The following is a 22177-nucleotide window of genomic DNA, read 5'->3' on the forward strand; positions in this document are numbered from 1 at the left end:
GAGTTAATGGGTGCAGCAAACCAACATGGCACATGGATACATATGTAACAAACCTGCACATTGTGCACATGTACCCTAAATCCTAAAGTATAATAATAAAATAAAATAAAAAAAGAAAAAACAAGCCAGTGTCCTACATTGGAAGAGTTCTGGACATGGGGCTGGAGCCAGGGTGCAACTGTGCAAGGTGGAGAAAGGACCCCCCTGTTTTGGGGGGCTGTGGCCCCATGCCAGGCTGCAGGGCTTGATGGTTGGCGAGTGGGCTGGACTGGGTCCCCTCACTGTCTCCTTCCCACCCCCAGATTGGCACAAACTGCACAGGGATAAGTGCTGGCCTGGAAGGAAGCTGCCCAGAGGAAGGTCCCTGCCTCCTCTCTGGGGTCAACAGTGATGCTTCCCATGAGTCTTGTGTTATCTATACAATGCCCCACCAATTAGTGCTGGTCATGTAGATATTCTGCTTGTTGAAGTCGTTTTCTGTGGGTTAAGCCTCTTTCACAGGCCCTGTGTACACTGTCCTTACAAGAGGAGCACCCCAGGCTCTGTGTAAGAGCTGGTTAGCTCAGGTTAAAACAGAGCAGCTGCACTCCTGGAGCTGTTCCAGGTGGGCCAGTGCTGAAAGAAAGTGGCAGCAACCTTTCCCCATTTCAGAAAAATGCAACAAAAATGTTTTCACTGTTGGCCGGGCGTGGTGGCTCATGCCTGTAATCCCAGCACTTTGGGAGGCTGAGGCGGGTGGATCACCTGAGGTCAGGAGTTCAAGACCAGCCTGGCCAACGTGGTGAAACCCCGTCTCTACTAAAAATGCAAAAATTAGCTGGGCGTGGTGGTGGGCCTGTAATCCCAGCTACTCGGGAGGCTGAAGTAGGAGAATTGCTTGAACCCAGGAGATGAAGTTTGCAGTGAGCTGAGATCACACCACTGCACTCTAGCCTGGGTGACAGAGTGAGACTCCATCTAAAAAAAAAAAAAGGAAAGAAAGAAAGAAAATGTTCTCACGGTTGAATTTTTCTCTGATAATGTTTTGGTTTTGTTTTGTTTTGTTTTTTGAGTCTTGCTCTGTCACCCAGGCTGGAGTGCAGTGGCGGGATCTCGGCTCACTGCAGCTTCTGCTTCCTGGATTCAAGTGATTCTCCTGCCTCAACTTCCTGAGTAGCTGGGGTTACAGGCATGCACCACCACAGCCTGGCTAATTTTTTATTTGTAGTAGAAACGGGGTTTCACCACGTTGGTCAGGTTCGTCCCAAACTCGTGACCTCAAGTGATCCACCCACCTTGGCCTCCCAAAGTGCTGGGATTACAGGTGTGAGCCACTGCACCCGGCCTCTCTGATGATGGTTTTGAAAGCTCTAGGCATTTGCTACAGTTTATTTACAGAGTGGGCACCAAATAACTATATGAAGAATGGATGAATGCAAGAGTGACTAAATAAAGAGATAAAAACTCGAAAGTCTTTCAGCTAATGGACAAAATAAATACAGAGCAAATGCTTACTTTTAAAAACTCTTGGAAACAGTCAACTGTCCTCATTTTAAAAGCTTTTTTTTTTTTTTTGAAAAATTTGGAGACATCTGTTTGCTTATGCTTGTAACTTTAAAAATCACATACATAAAAAATGGTTATGTTTTCTCCTAGCAAAATTGTTCCTAGTTCACATGAGAAAATTAGCTCTATTGGTGCTTCCCGACATCCTGCAAAGGCTGCAGGACTTTTTCCACGTGATAATACCACACAACTGCTGGCTCCTGAGCTACTTTAGAATGGCAGGTACTGAGGAGAGATCATTGGAGGAATATGTGAGTGTCTCCTCTCTCCCCCAGGCCTTACCCTAGGATCTCCAAGGCGGGCCTCCCTGCATGAGGAAGGCCCCATTCCACAGGGAATGCTGCATACACGCAACACCTGGTGAACAGAGATTCAAGAGATTCCATGCCACTAGGTGAGGGCCACTTCATCCCACTTCAGGCCAGTGGCCCACATGCTGCCCTAAGCAACCCCCATGCATTGATGGGACTACGGAGGAGAAAGAGAACATCTACCAACAGCTACTAGGTCCGGACACAGACCATGCATTCTCACAAACATTGCTACAGATGTGAATCCCCCTAATGCTGTGTTTTATATGTGACTGTACTTAATAGGAGGAGCAGTATAATCAGTGTATTCACTTTGCAAAGGGGATACTGAAGTTCAGAGAGAGAGGATGTGTGTGTGTGTGTGTGTGTGTGTGTGAGAGAGAGAGAGAGAGAGAGAACAAGCAACACATGGGAAGGCAGAGAAAAATTCTATGTCTGATTGTAATGAATTTTTCTTTTCTCATGAAAATATTTTGATAGCCTGGGGAAAGAGACGTATGCTCATTAAAGTTGAATGACTGTCTCTCTCTGCCTGTTTCCATGGGAGGATCACACACTCTGACTCACATATGGTGGGCGCTGGGAATGGTTGACTGGGAGCACTGTTGAGCCCAGTCCCCATCTTTGTCACCACAGGAACCAGTGAAATCCACGACTGGGTCCATTGGGTTGCACAAACAGGAAGCCACTGGCCTGCTTTGGTTGACAGTGACTTGGATTCAGACATGCGAGCCCAGTATTGTTCCAGATTGGCCTAGATTTGCTCTAAAGGGGAATCAGGTAAGAGCAGCTGGAAACTAGCTTTTAGGAAATTCCAGCTCCAAGGCTGAGTTGGGTACTTCCCGGAGAAGACAATGCTTTGGGCAAAGGCTTTGAAGAGAAGGGAGGAAGAGAAAGCGGCTCCGACTTGTGGGAGAGCAGAGTTGACAAGAATGTTACATTCCTACTTTAGAAACCCCCTTGAAGCCCCTGTGTTCGGAGAGCCGATGATAAAGCTCTCATCCAAAATTGTGGACTCCCCTCAACATAGCCGCAAGCTATATTTTTCAGGTTACCCTTACTCATCCCTGCTCCCAGCCTCCACCCCAGCCAAGGCATGCTTCTCACCGCTCTACATACTGCCGTCCACCTCCCTGCTAGCCCTTGCTAACATTTTCTTCCTAGTATCTGAAGGAATCTCTCCATCCATCTCTACTGGTTGAACGTTATCCATTCATTGGGGACCATTCATCTTTCTACAGTCTTAATTCTTGATGTCCCACACCACTCGAGTGTGTGTGATCTCTCCTCCCTTGAATACAAAACTCTGCGAAGTCAATGACCACCTCTGCTTTTTGTGATAGTTCCATTGTAGCCCAGCAGCTGCCAGCACAGGCTTCCAAGTCAGGAAGACCTGGGCCAGAAGCGTCTCTCCTTCCCTCAGTAGGCACGTGATCACAGGCCAGTTACTAATAAACAGCAATAATGGCAATAAGAGCAGCAACCAACATATATAGGTGTGCACTGTGACTCAGGCATCCATTGACTCATAAAAAACTCGCAAGGACCCCAGGAGGAGAGTTACCATTGCTTTTGACTTACAGATGAGAACGCAGAAGCCAACAGAGGTGAAATGATCTGTCCAGGCTTACACAGTTGTGATGTTCAGAAAACAAGCTTTAAACTCAGATAAATTTGGTTCCAGAGCCCATGTTCTGACCACTGTGCTACAAGGCACGGCCTTCTCTGGCCCTCTCAGTTTTCTAATCAGTAAAATAGGGGTTATAGTAACGTCCTCCTTGTAGGATGGTATAGAGGGTTAAATAATATCATAGAAGAGAGGCGTTTAATAATGTAGTGCTTAATAAATCACAGCTGCTGTCATCATAATCACCAGGGGCTGGTCCCAACCCTTATCTTGACTGAGCTGAGCAGGAAGGGCTGTGGTCTCCTCTCTGTCTCTCACATAATTTCACCCTGTGCCTGGCACATTTGCCCACAGCAACCTTGAGGCTCAGTCAGTTGTGTGTCCATCCAGGCTCAAAGAGGTTGAAAAAGGGTGTGAGCGTTTTCTTAGAATTTAGAGAAAGATATCCTATGTAATTCTGGACCTCTGAGCCATTGTGGTTTCGTACTTTTACTGCATTTAGCTCCCTTTCCAAGTCCTCATTTTTTAACAAACATTTATTTTAAGTTCAGGGGTACATGTGCAGGTTTGTTATACAGGTAAACCCATGTCATGAGGGTTGTACAGATGATTTTGTCACAAACATATTAAACCTAGTACCCATTAGTTATTTTTCCTGATCCTCTCTCCTCCCACCCTCCACCCTCCAATAGGACCCTGTGTGTGTTGTTTCCCTCTATATATCCACATGTTCCCATCTTTTAGCTCCCACTTGTAAGTGAGAACATGCAGTATTCGGTTATCTCTTTCTGTGTTAGTTTGCTAAGATAATGGCCTCTGGCTCCATTAGTGTTCCTGCGAAGGACATGACCTCATCCTTTTTTATAGCTATGGCTGCATTGTGTCCAGTCTACCAGTGATGGGCATTTAGGTTGATTCCACGTGTGTGCTATTGTGAATAGTGCTGCAATAAACAGGTATGTGCATGTATCTTTACGATAGAGTGATTTATATTCCTTTGGGTATATACCCAGTAATAGGATTGCTGGGTCAAATGGTAGTTCTGCATTTAGCTCTTTCAGGAATGGCCACACTGTTTTCCACAATGATTGAACTAGTTTACACTCCCACCAACCATGTATAAGTGTTCCTTTTTCTCCACAACCCCACCAGTACCTGTTATTGTTTGACTTTTTAATTATAGCCATTCTGACTGGTATGAGATGGTATCTCATGGTGGCTTTGATTTGCATTTCTCTGATGATTGGTGATGTTGCCAATATCCAGCATCTATAAGGAACTTGAACATGTTTACAGGAAAAAAACCAAACAACCCCATTAAAAAGTGGGCAAGGGACATGAACATAGATATGGCCAACAAGCATATGAAAAAAAAGCCCATGGAGGCTATAATTCTTCACAAACTAATGCAGGAACAGAAAACATAATACCCATGTTCTCACTTATAAGTGGGAGCTAAATGACGAGAACTTATGAACACACAGAAGGAAACAACAGACACTGGGGTCTACTTGAGTGGGGAGGATGGGAGGAGGGAGAGAAGCAGAAAAGATCACTATTGGGTACTGGGCTTAGTACCCAGGTGATGTAATAATATGTACAACAAACCCCTGTGACACATGTTTGTCTACATAACAAACCTTCATATGTACCCTCAAACCTAAAATAAAAATAGAAAGGAAGGAAGGAAGAGGAAAAAATAACTCTTCATCGAGTTTTGTTTTATATAATTTTTCTGACCCCTCTCCCTAGGCCTCCTTTGGAATATTTCAACTTGAAGTTTTCTTATTACTCTCCTCTCCCCGTTTTGCTCTTCTCCTCCCCATTCTCGCTCCTTTTTCCCTCTTGTCCCTTCCTCTTCTGTTCTCTCTTCTCCCCTCCTGTGCCTTCCTCTTTTCTTTCCTCTTTTTCTGCTCTCCATCCTCCCCTCCCCTCCCTCCATCCTTTTCTCCTCTGTTCTCTACTCTCCCCTCTCTTCTTCTCTCCTCTCCCTCCCTTCCCCTCCCTCCTCCCCTCCCCTGCTGTGACTCTGCATTTCACATCTCCAGGAGGCTAGGCAGGTCCCCAGTCCACAGGCCAGAGCTTCTGCACTCAGGGCCTCTCAGCTCCGTGACTCCTGGGTGGTCCTTAGGGTGTGAGTGCTTTACCCAGGAGCACTTCTACTCCATTTGGATTTAGGTTATCGTTGGGGTTAGTAGGGCTAATGGTTGAAGGATAGTTTATGGGATGATGCCCCGTTCCACCTTTTTGAACAAACTTGGCATGGACAGAAGCCAGAATCTCCATCTCTCTCATGCTCTCTTATCAAATGTCCCCACCTCTAAATAAGTTTCCCCCAGGAACAGCATCTCTGGTTCCTTTGTGGGAGGAAACACAAAACAAAATAACTCTCCATTTAAAGTGCTTTCTCCATGCCCAGGTCTGCTAATTGTGGGATAAGGTATTCTGATTGTACCCCTGGGGAATTAAACTGCTCTTTAAGTAAACCCAGAAGATAACTAACAAATAATCCTTCAAATAGTGCCTAAAAGATGAAAGTTATCAGTTTCCTTCATACATCCGGTTTATTATCAGTGGTGCAATTAAATTCTATTTTCTGCTGTGGTTTGAGCACTTCACAGCTTGGGAAGGCTGTCTCCTGAGACCTTCACAGGGACAGGCCTTCACTTCATAATTAGGTATGCACACAGGCCTTGCTGCTGGTGGGGAAGGTTCAGGGTTGAGCTCATAAATGAAACCTGCTCAATGGCCCAGAAGGGTAGCAAAAGCTGCTTCCACCAAGCAGCTGGGACAGGCCTGCAGCAGGGGCTGCCACATGTCTATAGGAAGAGCCAGCTGTGAAGAACAGCTTCGGGGTTAGGGCATCCTGCACCTGAAGCTATTAACTTCATGTTCTCATGGATGATGGTACCTCTGCAGCAACCCTAATCCCCACCTCTCCATTTTGCATTTGTTTCTGACTTTGCCTGCCAACCCTGCACATCCTCATTTTCATTCTTTCTTTTCAGGCATCCTGTACAGATAACGCCATGGTGGGCCTGTGGGCCATGACAGAGGCGAAGGACACAAAGAGACATGACAATGTAGGCCTTTGTAAAAAAGAAGGGCCTGGTGTTCTGCTCCCTGATAGGTGCCTGTGACTTTGGGTGGGCCTTGCCTTGGGGTAGCTCACTGTGTCAATCACACAGGACCAGACCATAAGAACAGTTGAAGGAGCTGGTTCCCAGCCCTGCTTTTGCAGCCAGCCTGCTGGGGCTGGAAGCCCAGCTCTGCTGTTTGCTGGCTGCATGGCCTTGGAGGAGTTATAGAACCTCTCTGTGCTTCAGTTTTCTCATCTGTAAAGTGATGCCAGTGCTCTTTACCTTGTGGGGTTGTTGTTGGTGGTTGAAAATGCAACCATGTAAAGAGCTTTAAGAACAGCGTCTGGAGCCCAGTAGTTACCCAAGGAGCACTGCCATTCTGAATGCTGCATAGCAGTCATTAGATTTCCAAATGACTCACAGCAAAGGATTCACGAGAAGCAAGGATTACCCTCACCCTGCCCACCTCTAGAACCATTAACATATGATCAACTTTATAAAGCTTTGATTTATCTACCACTTTAGAGCAATGTAGTTTAGCAGGATCTGTGCTAATTGCTCTTAATCACTTCAAGAAGATTGTTCTCCAGAGACTAGGGAAGGGCTCTAAGACCTGGATAAGGGCTGCATGAGATGTCACTCCTCAGGGTCCCTGCCAGAGGTCTGGGTTCCTGCTTCCAGGGCAGGAAGGTGTCTCATGGATGCAACCATAGGTGCCCCCGGAAGCTACAGCTGTGGGCCTGAGAAGTGGGAGCACACAGGCTCCCACATTTATCTCCCACTCTCATCCACCCTCGGCCTTCCTCTGCCAAGTCTCTTGAGCCATTTGGGCAGAGATTTCTGGTGATCCCTGGAGAGGCACCATGAAAACTACTGGTCAAATGGGCAAAACAAACTTATGGTGATATAAGTCAGAAAAGTTATTATCTTGGTGATGGACCAGGGGGTTATTGGCTGGAAAAGGCACAAGGGAACTTTCTAGGGGTGTTGGAAATCCTCCATTTCTTCACCTGGCTTGTGGTTGCAAGGCACACGCACATACAAAATCATCATCAAGCTGTATATTTTGATCTGTGCAATCTACTGTCCACAATTATACCTCCATAAACAATATTACTGTCCAAAATGTTGCAGGCAGTTTATCTACCTCTTTTAGCACGCCTGACCCACTTTATTCTGGAGACACTGAAAGTTCTAAGTATCTGTAGCCATTACACATCTTTATCTTCCTCCACAAGTGTGTTTATACCCACAGGTTATATTTATATCTGCAGCCACATCTATATATTTAAATCTGGAGGGGAGAGGAAAGTGTTATATGTATGTGTCTATATATAGGGCAGTTTACTTCTTTCAAAGAACAAGAGGATCCTAGCACTGGTATTTTTTTTTTTTTGAGCAGGACATTCATTCACACACACACACACATACAAGCACACATATGGACACATGAACACTAAGTCTGCGTGCCTTTCTCTCTGTTCCAGGATGAGACGCTAAGACTGACCTTGATGATGATCTCAGGGATCGTTAGCACGGTGGACTTCTGCTTGGCCAGAACATCCCTGGTCTCATTGATGCGAGCTGTGACAAAGAAGTGCAGGGACGCTTGTTCCAGCAGCTGACCCATGTACTCGCCAGCTTGGATCAGCACCGCCTCTTTCTTGACTGACAGGAGAAAACACACACAGGCCTGGCATCAAGACTTGAGACAGGGTCTGCTTTACTTTTCCCCAAGTTTCCCCATCCTTCCCACGTTAGCCTGGAAGCCACCAGGAACACAGCAAAGGTAAGGGGCGAGTGGAACAAAGAGTCAATTGGGGATAAGCTGCCCTGCTTCTTAGGTAAAGAATGTGCTGGAAATTTAATATTCACTGAAGTCTCACTGGAGAAAATGTGTCAAACCTTCCAAACATTTCTTTTGCTGTTGTAAAAGAAATGCCATGGAAAATATGTGATTTTCACGGCAAAGAAGGACCAATGGGTTTTAATGGTGGCTTTAATTTGGGCCGGGATCATCCCAAAATGGAACATGTGGGGTGCTGAAATCCAAGGCCCCCATTCCACACACGATCCCCTTGTCAAATAAGAAGTGTCTCACCTAGGCCATGGGCCACACTCAGACTTAAATTGTCAATTACCTAAATATTGTCTCTGTAGCACTCCACATTTTCTCTCCAATCTGATATCATGATTTTTCTACTTAAGAGAAGGAGGCTGTTGAAACCAGTTTCTACCAAAGGCATTCAACTATCTCCAAACCTCTGTTTGTGATTTAGAACACCCCTGGGGCAAACAATTGTTTTCTCAATGGAAACCAGTCACTGAGGTCAGATTTCTAGGTCCTGGGGACAAGCCAATGAGAATGGCATTTGGAGGATGGAGAGTGGTCCTGGCTCCCCCCAGTTACCATCTGGGCTGAGGATGATGAGCTCTATCTTGTGACTCTGGCTCACTTTCTCTCTAACTCCCATTTCCCACTTCCATTCTCTAACTCCAGGATTGTAGAGAGCAATGGGCAGTTTTTCTGTAGGCTGAGCCCAGGTGTGAACCCACTGCTACCTGGTCAGAGCCAGATGCCTGTATGTGCCGACAGCTAGCAGACTCCACAGGTGAATGGGTGACTCATTCCTCCATCCCCAGCCACAGGGAACAGACTATATGAACCTTCACAGAACTGAATGTCTTTACTGCTTTCCTTCTCAATTTCTGGCTTTTGCCAAAGACTTCTCCTTCCTGTGGAAGTTATTGAAGGAAACGGCTTCATGGCCAACAGTTTGAGTGAAGAGGGTAATTCATTTTAGCCTGCTCTACTGAACAGCAGTTTTGCAGGAGGGTAGAGTGCCTGTGGATGGGCATGCACCAGAGCAGAGGGCAGGACCCGTGACTCCCCACTGGCTCGAAGGTGTGGGTGCATTGAGCCATGCCCATCATCTGTGGAGGAACTCTCACACCTGCGATGGATCTGCAGCAACTTGCTCTGGACCTTGAAGACCAAGAGGCGGGGAAGGCCTCTGTCTTGGGCAGCGCTTCTATTTGGAAGTCTCTTTACAGATGCGTAAGTGCTGTGCCTGCTTCCAAGACTTCTGATTCAAAAGTCTCAGTCATGGCTGTATATCACAATCACCTGGGGACCTTTAAAGACCTACCAAGCTGGATCTCATTCCAGGCCAATTAAATCAGAGCCTTGGAGGACCTAGACATCTATATTTTTAAAAGCTCTGCAGCTGACTCTGATGTGCAGCCAGGGTTGAGAAGGGCCACTCTAACAACCAGGGGCATCCCTGTGGAATCAGTCCTGCAGAGAGTCTGGGTTCCAGTGGAGAGGATGGCTTTCCAGTCTAGGTCTTTGCTCTTCCTCCTGTGGTCCGCACACCAGCAGCACCACCATTACCTGGGAGCTTGTTACAGTTGCAGGTTCTCTGACTTCTTACTGCACCACTGAAGTCAGGATCTGCATTTGAATAAGACCCCAGACAATGCCTATTCAAGTGTGAGATGCTCTGAGAGACAGGAGGTTCTAACAGCAGAAGGGGTAAGTTAGGGCAGAGTTAGGGTGGACTGAGAACTACCTGGGTTTTAAATTGAAAGGCCTGCATCCTGAGAACCCCATCAATCCCTGGAAAACTAGAAAGATTGGTTATCCTAGACTAGTAGTTGTCAATAGGAGGCAATGTTATCCCCAGGGGACATTTGGCAATGTCTGGAGAACTTTTTGATTGTCACAACTGGGGTGGAGGGTGGGTTACTACTGGAATCTGGTGGATAGGGGCCAAAAATGCTGCTAAACATCCTACAATGCACAGGGCAGTACCACAACAAAGTATCCAGCCCATAATGTCAATGGTGCTGAAATCAAGAAACCCCGCATAGGGCAGGTGGATTATTAGAAGGTATTGGTCTATTTTAGGCAAGCACTAAAGAGCTAGCTTTGTTGGCTTGATTCCTGGGGCAGAGCTATTCCATTTAGACGTGGTTCTTTAAAGCTATGCCCTTGCCTTGACCTTGGCCCCCAGGTCCTGCCTTTTGGAATGACCCACTCGTATTGCTGTCTTTGGACCTAAGCCTGGACCCTGCTTCCTCCATGGCTTCCCTTGCGATGAATTGTCTAGATAAGTGGGGTTCTGGCCCTCTATTGGTTATAGCCTCAGATGAGCACAAATGGTCAGTTTGTCGTGTCTCTAGATAGAATGGATGAACTGGCAAGGTGGAAGGCCTCGAAGAACAATGCATTTTGCCTCTAGCTGTCTCCAGTAATAACAATAATAAAATGACTTCCTCTGACTATTTCTAGAGGACTGTGTTTGACCACGGGATTTCTTTTGGCTAATGGGATATGACTTCTTTACAGAGGCTCTTGCTACCTTTATAATCTCGGTATCAGGACCCCTTTCTTCTCTGAGGTAGAACACCCCCTAAGTCATAGCACTAAAGAAACCAGGCTGTGCTTCAGAGCCCAAGAGAACAGTGCTTCTGAAATAGTATGTTACATAAGTGCTGTGTTTTGCCACTGCACAAGAAATCGTTCTAGATAAAGTTTATTAAATGTGGCAAGAGAAGGAGGAATAGGTTTTCGCTCTATGAGCGGTGGGGCTGGGATGCTGCCAATATCATTTACGGTGTCTGGGGAAAACCAAGGGAGACACAGACTGGAGCTGCCTCATCTCTTTTCCAAAAAGCAAAGAAAACTAAATATAGCCAAGTGGAAATGATAGCACCTTTGAAGGTACGGAGAGGTTTAAGTTATTCAGATCTCCCAAGCTGATTCCAGCACACGCGTTCCCTTTAATCATCAATCTGGAAAGTGTGCCTCCCATTCTACTTGGAAAACTTTCTTTGCAACAGAGCCATCTAAGAATGCTTGATCAAGGCCTACAGTTATGTGGCTTTTTGCAATATACTGCAATTTAATTTATATTTCAATATGCAATTTATTGCTCACAGTTAATGCCACCTGCCTGCAGGGCAAAGGAACAAAGAGTCTCCAGTTCCCTTCAAGTTATTCAGGACAACCTGGGGCTGGCCAAGCGAATGGGAGATGTGTTCCTATGGACTCAGGCGTAGGTTTGGTCAGCTGTCCCTAGGTCAACGACTGAGAGAGTGATATCATTCTGCTCACCCATTCAAGCTCATTCTTTAATTGGATGAGAGAGGGAAGGGGAAGGAGATTATGAGACAGGACACTTGTGAGGTGGGAAAAGGGCTGGCATTTGGTTCTTTGTCTAAGGATCTGTGCCAGACTCCAGGTAATGGGGGCACAAGGAAGGGACCTGGCCCACTTGGGGCCAAGTTTACGCTGAACTGGCTCACTGTCACTGCTATTATCTGTCTACTCTATTATCTGCTTTGCCTCTCATTGCTGTGTGGGGGCTTGAACACGTCGACTCATCTTTCCAGCTTCACTTTCCCCAAATGTAAACGTGTTGGCAGTCACCATTTACTGAGAGTGTACCATGTGGCAAACATTTCACATTCATCACTCATTTGGTTTCCTTTACACCCTCCTTCTCTCACACCACATATCCAGTCCATCAGGCAATCAGGCGGGCTCCACCTTCAGCACATGCCCGGATCGGACTGGTTCTCGCTGCTTCCATCACTACTATCAGCCCCTCTCAGTGGAGTGATTCCAGAAGCATCCTACCAGTCTCTAACCTTCAGCCCTACTTCCTCTTTAGTCTTTTCTCAACAGAGCAGCCAGTGGTCTTTTCAAAACCTAAGTGAGAGTATGCCACATTTCTGCTCAAAACTCTCTAAAGGCTCCTCAGCTCACTCAAAATAAAAACCAAAGGCCTTATAAAGGCCCATAATTCTTTATATGGTCTGCACCCAGCACTGCCCCCTTGCCACCTTTGTTCCTGATTCTGGCTCCTTCCTGCTCATTGAACACATCAGACATGCTCTGGCCCCAGGGCCTTTGCACATACAGTTTCTTCTGGCTAGAATGCTCACTTCTGACCTTCACTCAGGTCTCTGTTAAATGTCACCCCATTGGAGAGGTGTTTTTTTCTGACCATCTCCACAAGTACTCCCCGTTTTCCTTAACCTGCTTTATATTTTTGTATTACCCATATAACTATACTATAGATTCACTTGTTTGTTTGGTTCCCCCATGAGATCAGAAATTCAGTAAGAATAGGCATTGCTGGTCTCCAGCATAAAACAGAACCTGGACTTGCAGGCACTAAATAAAGCTTAGGGGAACGAATCAAGAACCCCGTGGCGTGCGTGCTACTTTTCCCCTTTGCAGATGAGGGTAGAGAGCTCAGAGTGCTTAAGTCACTTGCTCAGGAAGAACAGCTGGTAGGTGACACAGTCATCGCTTACATCCAGAATTCTCTATTTGCAAAACTCTCTGAAATCAAATGTGGCTGCCTGTTTTAAACAATCCCCATGACTGTTGTCCTCTTCAGTCCTTTACACTGACTATTCTTTTCCATGAAAATTACCTTTACTACCCTAGGAATAGGAAAAGTGCCAAATCTTTTAGTTTCCAAAGAAAACACTATAGTGATTTTTTTTTTTTTTTTTTTTTTTTGAGATGAAGTCTTGCTCTGTCCCCTAGGCTGGAGTGCAGTGGCACGATCTTGGCTCACTGCAACTGCCACCTCCTGAGTTCAGGCAATTTTCCTGTCTTAGCCTCCCAAGTAGCTGGGATTACAGGCACCTGCCACAAGGCCTGGCTAATTTTTTGTATTTTTAGTAGAGATGAGGTTTCACCATGTTGGCCAGGCTGGTCTCGAGCTCCTGACCTCAGGTGATCCACCCGCCTCAGCCTCCCAAACTGCTGGGATTACAGGCATAAGCCACCTCGTCTGGCCCCACTATAGTGATTTCTTAATTGCTAGCTCCATTACTGAAGCTGGGGAGATTTGCTTCCTTCAAATTTGAGTAAGTTCCTTGGAATTAGGATTTTAAAAAATAGTTTCTCATTTTTCTGGGAATATTTTCCAAAACCTCAGCAAGGGTACCATGATCTGTGACAGTCACAAAATCCAGAGAGCTTGAGAGCAATTGAGACTTGTGGCTTGACCATCCCGGGGGAGCGTATTAGTTTTGCTTGCCTTTGCTTTGTCAAAATTATTATTTGTACACTTTTCTTTTCAGTGCCCCATGTCAGGCCAACAGAAATTGGTGCCCCAAAGTATCGAGGTCCTTTGCAACCTGCTCTAACTCATGCTCTGCCTGGAGACCAGTTTCTTCCAATGGACTCGTGTTGCCCGTTGTGTGGTCAACTGTTGTGCCCACCAAATACGAACATCCTAGGAAATGTGATTTTTTGAGATTGTAATCCCCAAGGCAAGCTGTAGCCCATGGACCATGATCTGCTTAAAATATTCTGAGTTTTTATAGTGATGAAAATGCTTGGAAGGACGTGCATGCAAGGACGAGAAAGAGGCCCCACAAGAGATGGCAGAGGCAGAAAACCCCTTCATAGGCCCCTCCTAGATGACACAGCTTTGTCTCCAGCCTCCCCCCCACCTTTTTTTTTTTTTTTTTTTTTGAGACGGAGTCTCGCTCTGTCGCCCAGGCTGGAGGGCAGTGGCACGATCTCGGCTCACTGCAACCTCTGCCCCCCCGGGTTCAAGCAATTCTCCTGCCTCAGCCTCCTGAGTAGCTGAGACTACAGCTGCCTGCCACCACGCCGGGCTAATTTTTGTATTTTTAGTAGAGACGGGGTTTCACCATGTTAGCCAGGCTGGTCTCGAACTCCCAACCTCAGGTGATCCGCCAAACTCAGCCTCCCAAAGTGCTGGGATTACAGGAGACAGCATTTTAAGAAGAATTTTTAAGAAGAGGTAGTAGATATATAATAAATGGAAGATACTCTGCAAGCAGCGTGCATATCTTTTTGAATGGGAAAGCAAAGCACACCATTCATTCTGGACAGCCCCCAAAAGACTCCTAACTTGGGAGAGAGGCACCAGCAGAGGTCCTGTTTCTGAGATGGATCATTTAGATCCATGCTCCACAAACTCTCCTGTACACTCCAGTCTGCTTGGGATCTTGTCACAACATGGGTTTTGATTCAGAGGGTGTGGGGTGGGACATGGGATTCTACATTTTTTACAAACTCCTGGGGAATGCTGATGCAGCTGGCTCATGGACCACACTTTGAGTAGCAAGAAGTTACATTTAATTCTCACAACTCATGGGGCTCTAGGCTTTGAAAATTTCAATGTTCACTTCTGTGCATGAGATGTGAGGATGAAAGTGGAGGCTTCTGGGCCGAGTGTGGTGGCTGACGCCTATAATTCCAGCACTTTTGGCAGGCCGAGGTGGGTGGATCACCTGAGGTCAGGAGTTGGAGATCAGCCTGGCCAACATAGTGAAACCCCGTCTCTACCAAAAATACAAAAATTTGCCAGGCGTGCTGGCGTGTGCCTGTTAACCCAGCTACTCGGGAGGCTGAGGCAGGAGAATTGCTCGAACCCAGGAGGCGAAGGTTGCAGTGAACCAAGATCATCCCATTGCACTCCAGCCTGGGTGTCAGAGCAAGATTCCATCTAAAAAAAAAAAAAAGAAGAAGAAGAAAGTGGAGGCTTTTGCAGAATAAGTGGGTTCTCCCTGTGAGGCTCACACTTCTGAGTTCTTGGGGGGGAACTTTAACTTTGATATGAAGCTATAATAGGCATTAACACCTAGCAAGACAGGCAGGGGCCAGACAGCGAGTCTCACAGAGAACCACACCATTGTTAGCTTACAGGACAAGGGCTCCAGCGTCACGTCGAATGTCTCCTTCTTGAATTCTGCCTTCGAGACCCCGGTATAGAAGGTGATGTTGGCTGAGAGATAAGCTGTGATGGTGTAATGGTTGTGGCTGTTGTTCCGGAAGGTGATGGAGAGCTTGAGGTCTTTTCCCAGCACGGCATTTTCCACTTCAAAGTCCATGTCAACTTTGGACCTTGATTTCATGACACCTTCTGTGTTGAGGGGCTTTTTAGCTCCGTACATCAAGGCAGTTTCCAGGGCCAATCTCTCTTCTTCTTGACCTGGGGGAGATCCAGAGATAATGATAGGGAAAAATACAATCCACCAGAGAGAAAGTCACATTAATGGATGAACTGTGTACTGCACTTGTTGGGGTGTTTCTATAATACAAGCTTCACACCTCCCGAGGAGGAGGGTGCCGTCATTATTCCTATGTTATAAATTCTGCAAAGTCAGATTCCCAGTCAGTGACCAGCCTAGGCTGCGAGTAAGGAGGTGACAGTGTTGGGATCTATCCAGAAAGGGGTTTCTCTGGGGCCCCTATTTCAGGGGGTGGGAGGTAAAATTGGCAATGTCTTTCTCAAACTGTGGTGTCAGTTTGCTTGCCTTCCTTAGTCCCAGCCATGTGGCTAGAATTTGGGGACGTCCAATAATTGGAAATAATGCCTCTTGCCATTCCACCTCCTGCAATGTAACTTTCTCGCTGATTTGTGAATCCCCGCCCCGCCCCAATAAGACCTGTCTTCCTCATCTCTCCTTCCACTTGGGCCTGTCCCACTTGCTGTTTGCTGAGCTGACCCTTGAGGGCTCCTGCCCCGTTCTTCCCTATCTTACTCAATTGCCATTGGCCCCAACGCCCATGCCGTGGCAGAAGGCAGAAATCACTTTTTACCAAACCTTGCATCCCCCAGTCCCCAAGGACGCTGGGCTCTGGCAAGACATTAAAAAGGCGACCCTGCCCAAGGTGCGCTGGTCAGATCCCCTGGAGGCGTACTAGTTGTCCAGCGCCTCCTGGAGACGTTCTCCACCTTCATTAGCAGATTAGAGGTTCTAAGTGAAGCCCAGCAGCAAGGACACCTCTTTGCCTTTCTTTACACAAGGTTTCCCAAACTCATCTGACACCGAGGGCAGTTTTTTGAGGGACATCTGTTGACATGCGGTGGTACACCTAAATTCTAATGCAGTTTGAGGTGTGTGTGCTGCTTTTAGGAAAATGTTTTGTGCAGGGTTTGCAAAGCGGTTGTGGTGGAGATGAAGGGAGGAAAAGGAGGAGGGTAAGCTCCAGAAGAAGGAAAACATAGCTTTGTCTAAGTGATGAGGCAGAAAATACAGATACAAGTCAGGCCTCAGAAAGAGCTTGTGCTTCAGACACTGGGAAGCTGGGAGAACAGTCCTTACAGAGCCTTGGAAACAGGGCTGGTGCAGATGTGAGGGATGGTCGTCATCCTCTTTTCCATCCTAAATACCTTTGGGTTTATCTCCGTGCATCCCTAAGGATAGAGATGAAGGCAAATTCCTTGGCTTGTAAAAATTAGGCTTGAGAATGGCTAGTGAAAAAAAACACCTTAAAATAAGAATTCTAGCTTTTATAATTATGCTAGTTTAAAGGTATTGTCTTCTACTTTATCTAGTTAATAATAAAATGCAATGGTGACTGAGAGGTCAATGAATCATCAGAACCCTCACTGACGGCTAGCTGTGTGCCAAGCACTGGCGTAAGTGCTTATTATGCATTGTGTCATTTAATCCTCATAACAACTCTATAAGACAGACATTATTATTCCCATCACTTTCCTTGTTTGTAAAATAAGGGTGTCTACATCCTAGGTTTATTAGGTGAATTAGAGGTAGTAGATACATAATAAATGGAAGCTACTCTGCAAAGACAGAGAAAATGCCAGAAGGCATTGCATACGAATGTGAATGTGTATTGTGTGTGTGTGTGTGTGTGTGAGTGTGTGTGTGTGTGTGTGTGTGTATTAACGATTTCCCTGATTGTCAAGACTGCAAGAATGTGCCAGGAACAGTTGGTCTAGGACAAGCATCAGCTAGAGCACTCAGAGGGAGGTAAGAAAAAGGGAAGGAGGAGTGAGGACAAGGGAAGTGCAATGAAATATTTTAGCAGAAATCATCTGGCCAATAGATCCATGAGAAGAGAACATTAATGGTGATCACTTTGGATGCAGGCCAGATATGCATTGAGGCAAAATGCAAGAGGCAAATTCGAGCATCAGGAACACATCAGAGAGGAGCTGAGCTGGCCAGGGTGAGGGGAATGGGAGAAGAAGCCTTGAGGCCACCCATGAGCAACCTCACAGCCTGCCACGGGTGGAGGAACCGGGAGCTTCCTTCTGGGGAAGCACTGGCCTCTGTGAGCGGAGACCGCCAAGCAGAAGCAGGCTGGGGCTGTTCCAGGAAGCGCAGGCCCAGAGAGGAGAAAACAACTGCACCGCTTTCCCAGAGCCTGGCAGAGTAATTCCTGTTTCTCCACAGTTATGCTCCGTGCTCTGGCGTCTTACATAATTCAGGGCCACCGGCAACATTTTAGTGCTGTGAGAGACTTATCCAAAGCCAGATTATATTTTCTGAGATTCTTCTGCAGCCTCTGGGTGCAAAGTCAAAAATATCTTTCCATTAACTAGGATGTAATAGGAGAGCCCTTTCGTGTTGGATGAAGCTTCTCATTGTTCTGGCTTTAGCTCCACTGTCACCTCCCTTGCCCTCCCTCTCTTACCTTGTGTAATGTGTCCCCAAACCCTAGTCCTCTTGGCTCTTCCTAACACATACCTGGTTTTATTTCCTCTTCCTTGTCACAGTACTAGTTACTGTGTGACATTATCTTCCCTGCTGGAATGCAAGCTCCATGAGAACAGAGCCATGTTGTCCACCTCTGCATCCCCAGGCCCTGAAACCCAGCCTGGCACAGAGGATCTGAAGGATTGAGGTTTGGAGAAGCATTTTGCTTTCAGCCAGAGACAAAACTTTGCTCTTCATAATAGTCCAGTTGAGGACATTTTATGTTCAACTAAGCCCAGCTGTGAAAATGCCTCCCCAGTAACCATTCATTCAAATCATCTCATGCTATTGGAAACCCCATAATGTTCCAAACACCGTGCTAGGCACTAGGCATGGAGGAGAAACACAGTCTTCCCCTCACTGGTGCAGAAGGAACAAGTGAAGAGCAATGGCAGCACACATGTGCTCACCACAGATGCTGGGACACAGGTTGGCCTGCAGTGCTGGGGACAGGAAGGGGCACGGGAGGCTTCTCAGAGTTTCTGGAGCAAGGGCAAGGGCAGGGATGTAGGTGGGGGGCTTGGCTTGTTGGAGGAACTGCTGGCAGGTCCCTGGCCTCTGCATTACAATACCTGTGGGGGCATGCTCAGGAAGTGCAGTGACCAGGTGCCAAAAAGTCACTTAGCAAGAGGCTTTGTGAATTAGGTCTGGATGCCCTGGAGGCCACAGGGAGAGAAGGGGGTGGGGCTTTTAAGCAGTGCTGGAAGAGGCTCAGGTTTATATTTCAGACATTATTTTGGCAGCAAGGCAGGGGCTAGACTGAGGGAAGGAGGGCCCGAGGAGGTGAGGTTGAATTGGGAAGCTAGAGCAAGTATTTTTCCAGAGAAAACTAATCATAGCCCAAACTAATAGGAGTAGTATGGCAGGAATAACAGAATTACTAGTAATAGGGGACACTTTTATTGGACACTTATTATGTGTCAGGCACTATATTAAGAGTTGTACACACCAGATAATATTTAATTTTTAGGCTACGGAGCTGGAGGGGAGGGGATGCATTTGAGAATGATTTCAGAGGGGACATTTAGAGGATTTGTTGCTTGACTCATTCTTAAGTAGCTAAATTTGAGTGGATGGTGGTTCTCTTCACCAGAGTAGAGGGAGTGGGAGAAACAGACCTGAGGTGAGGGAGAGAGTGAGAGGTGTCATTTGGGAAGTTCCGTGTCAGGTTTCTGTAGGACATTTAGGTAAAGTTTCGGTGGAGACACAGACATGGGGTGATCAGTAAACATGTGAACATTAATACCAGCTATGTGGAAAGGACATCAGGTGGGTGGGAATGTAGCCCAAGGATAGATGCCTAGAATGAAGTGGCATTCGAGGGGGGTAAAGAAAGGGGAAAAGCTTATAGTCAAAAAGAGATAGGAAAAGAGGGTCAGGTAGGAGGGGGTGGAACCAGGAGAAAGTAACATTGTAGAAACAAAGAGAAGACAGAATTGCAAGCAAAGGGAGTGAACAACAGCACCAGGAAGTGTGGGAAGGTCAAGTATGCTGAAGTCTGCAAAATGTTTCTTCCCTGTGACAACTGGGTGGTCTTGGCAACCTTGAAAACAACTTCAAGAATGTGCTGATAGCAGAAATCAGGACAGAGTGTGCGCAGAAGGAGTGGAGAAGGAACACAGCAGGACGCAAGTCCAGGCAGCGCTCCAGGACGGCAAGGAAGCGAGGAGGAAGAGACAGTGGCGAAAAAGATTTTTGTAATTTTTTTTTTTTTTAACACAGCAGACATTTAAGCCTGCTTAAATGCTGATTGGAAGGAGAAAATAGAGACGGAGAGGTGGAAATACCAGTGACCCTGGGAGTAACTGACGGGGCAAAGAGGGAATGGAATCAAGACACTGTTATCAAAGAAGATATATTGCCACAGGAGAAGTCTTCAGAATTCTGGTTTTCAAAGTCTTATCGTTTCTTAATTGTATATCTTGAAAAAAGTTATAAAATTAATAATAAGCTTCAGTAAGTTGGAGTGAACCTGATCTTTCCATGATTTAATTCATTGAAATAGTTAATTCCTAAATCTAGTAATAATTTGTTTCCTGTGATTCTACTCATTTCCATATTTTGGTGTCTACATTCAGCATTTGTGGATCAGAGAAATTATAAGAGATTCAACGGTGAGAATCAGGGTGGTAAGCACCGAGCCACGGATATGACTAGTCCTCACTGCATGCCAGTGGCCAATGGTGGCCATCAATCCCTCTATCCCACCATATTCAGATGCAGTCTTGGTGTTCTTCTCAAAACAACACTCTACTTGGTCATTTCCAAAGTTCCAGTTTGAAATGTATATGCCACCCTTGATTAAGAAACTATCCACTTGGGGTCAAACCCCAGCCTAGAAGCAGGATGAGTTGTCACTTACAACCATCTATGTGGATTTAGGGATTCTTCTAGTTGGACCAGACCGCCACACTGTCCCTCTCCCTCAGCCTTGCCTCCTTGCTAAACTCTAGAGGCCTGGACCTCAGATGTCTTCCTCATGCAGTGCGGACACATTTTGTTTTAATTTGGTATCCAGCCCCAGCCAAGCCCCTGACTCCTCTTTCGTGGACTGGGTTTTGGTCTTTCTTCTCGTGGCATCTGATTCTGTCCCATTCCTGAGTTGGCCTTCACTGTCACCTCCATGCTGACAGCTAAAGGCAGCAGTGCTTGGCTCCATGGTTTCCACGAGACATCCGTCATGTGGACAGCTCGCTTCCTGCTGCCCCTAGCTGCCTGTAGGTGCAACTTTTGTTCACTACTCTGTCTGGTCAGGACTTCTTCCAAATAGGAGAGTTCTCACCATAATCCTTGCCTTACTGCCTTTTCTTGGGGACCTCTTTCCCCAGTTTCATCTGCCAATTCCTGTGTGTGCTTTGGGCTCAGTGAGCCTATCACTAACTTCCTCCACAAGGTCTTCCCCAACTGCCGATTCTTGGCTGAGAGCCTTTCTCTGTGCCCGGCAGCACCCGCCCACCCTGTGCCAGAGCAATTCTCACCCAGCACAGTGAGGGCTGCCTTTTGCTTTTCTCCCCAGCTGCATGGGAAGGCAGGGCTGTGCATGTGTCCAGCTCTACACAGCACTGGAAAATGGCAGGTGGCAAGAGCCAGCTGTCGTGTGGATGAATGTATGAATGAGTGGATGTTGCAGCTAACTGTTCTATGAACTTGCTTTTTTGTTTTTCCAAACCTTTTTTTGCTTATAACTCTATAGTAAGAGGGCATTGCTTGTTTGTTTTGTTTTATTTGCACTTATATTGTTTTAAATTTTCCTTTACGGAAAAACCCAAATGACAAAAAAATACCACCTTTGTATCTGTGTTGTGCAATGGATGATAACCAACAGAAGAGGAAAATGAAGCATTTCAAAAATACGGTGAAAATTCACTAGTTCAGATAACAAAAATTCTGACTTTCTGAGACTATGCACAAGTGTTCTCAATTCAGCAAGCTGCTTCTTTATAGTGCAAATTACTTTTGTAAATAAGAACATGGAGACTAAAATATTTAAAACAAATTCTGCACTCCTTAGCACTTCATGGATTCCAATGAATATTTAGGTATATGCTAATTACTTGTCATTTTTATCCATTCACTAAAATAAATACTCCTAAGAACCTCTGGCAGTGAATCATTTGCAAAATATGTTGCATGTTCCCCATCAAGACACTCACGGTCCTCCAGTTCCTGGCCACTGCTGGCCTCGGGCAGCTTTGTCTCTAGTCACTGGGCATTCTGAGCCTGCAGGACCCCCCTAAACATACCAGGCTGCTGCACACCCTGTAACTTTGGTTGTGTTCCCACTGTCTGGAAACCCCTGTCCAGCTTCTTTAACTGAGGCCCATGACTTCTCAAGTCTTTCTTTTTCTGAATCAGTTGTACTAAATGCCCCTACTTATTGTTTCCAAAGACCCCTTTGCACAATAATCCTGTCACTCGGACCAGCACAGGAACTGAGTCCTACTCACTGCTGGAATCACCAGCACCAAACCAATTGCAGGCATAGAGTGGGCACTAAGCATTGATTGAGTTAGAGCTAAAACCATAAAAACCCTAGAAGAAAACCTAGGCAATACCATTCAGGACATAGGCGTGGGCAAGGACTTCATGTCTAAAACACCAAAAGC

The 22177-nt window shown here is 46.2% G+C and overlaps 1 protein-coding gene across 1 annotated transcript in view; it reads right to left on the reverse strand.

Moving 5' to 3' along the window:
- F13A1 (coagulation factor XIII A chain) overlaps positions 1–22177 on the reverse strand; it is a 186044-nt gene that overhangs the window by 29616 nt on the left and 134251 nt on the right. Inside the window, exons 12-13 of the mRNA XM_032140410.2 lie at positions 15269–15556; positions 8071–8231 (exon numbers count right to left, since the gene is read on the reverse strand). Of these exons, the coding sequence (XP_031996301.1) occupies positions 8071–8231; positions 15269–15556 (449 nt within the window). The remainder of the gene's footprint in view (positions 1–8070; positions 8232–15268; positions 15557–22177) is intronic.

Source organism: Hylobates moloch, unplaced genomic scaffold (genome assembly GCF_009828535.3).
Source record: "Hylobates moloch isolate HMO894 unplaced genomic scaffold, HMol_V3 SCAFFOLD_20, whole genome shotgun sequence".
NCBI lineage: Eukaryota > Metazoa > Chordata > Mammalia > Primates > Hylobatidae > Hylobates > Hylobates moloch.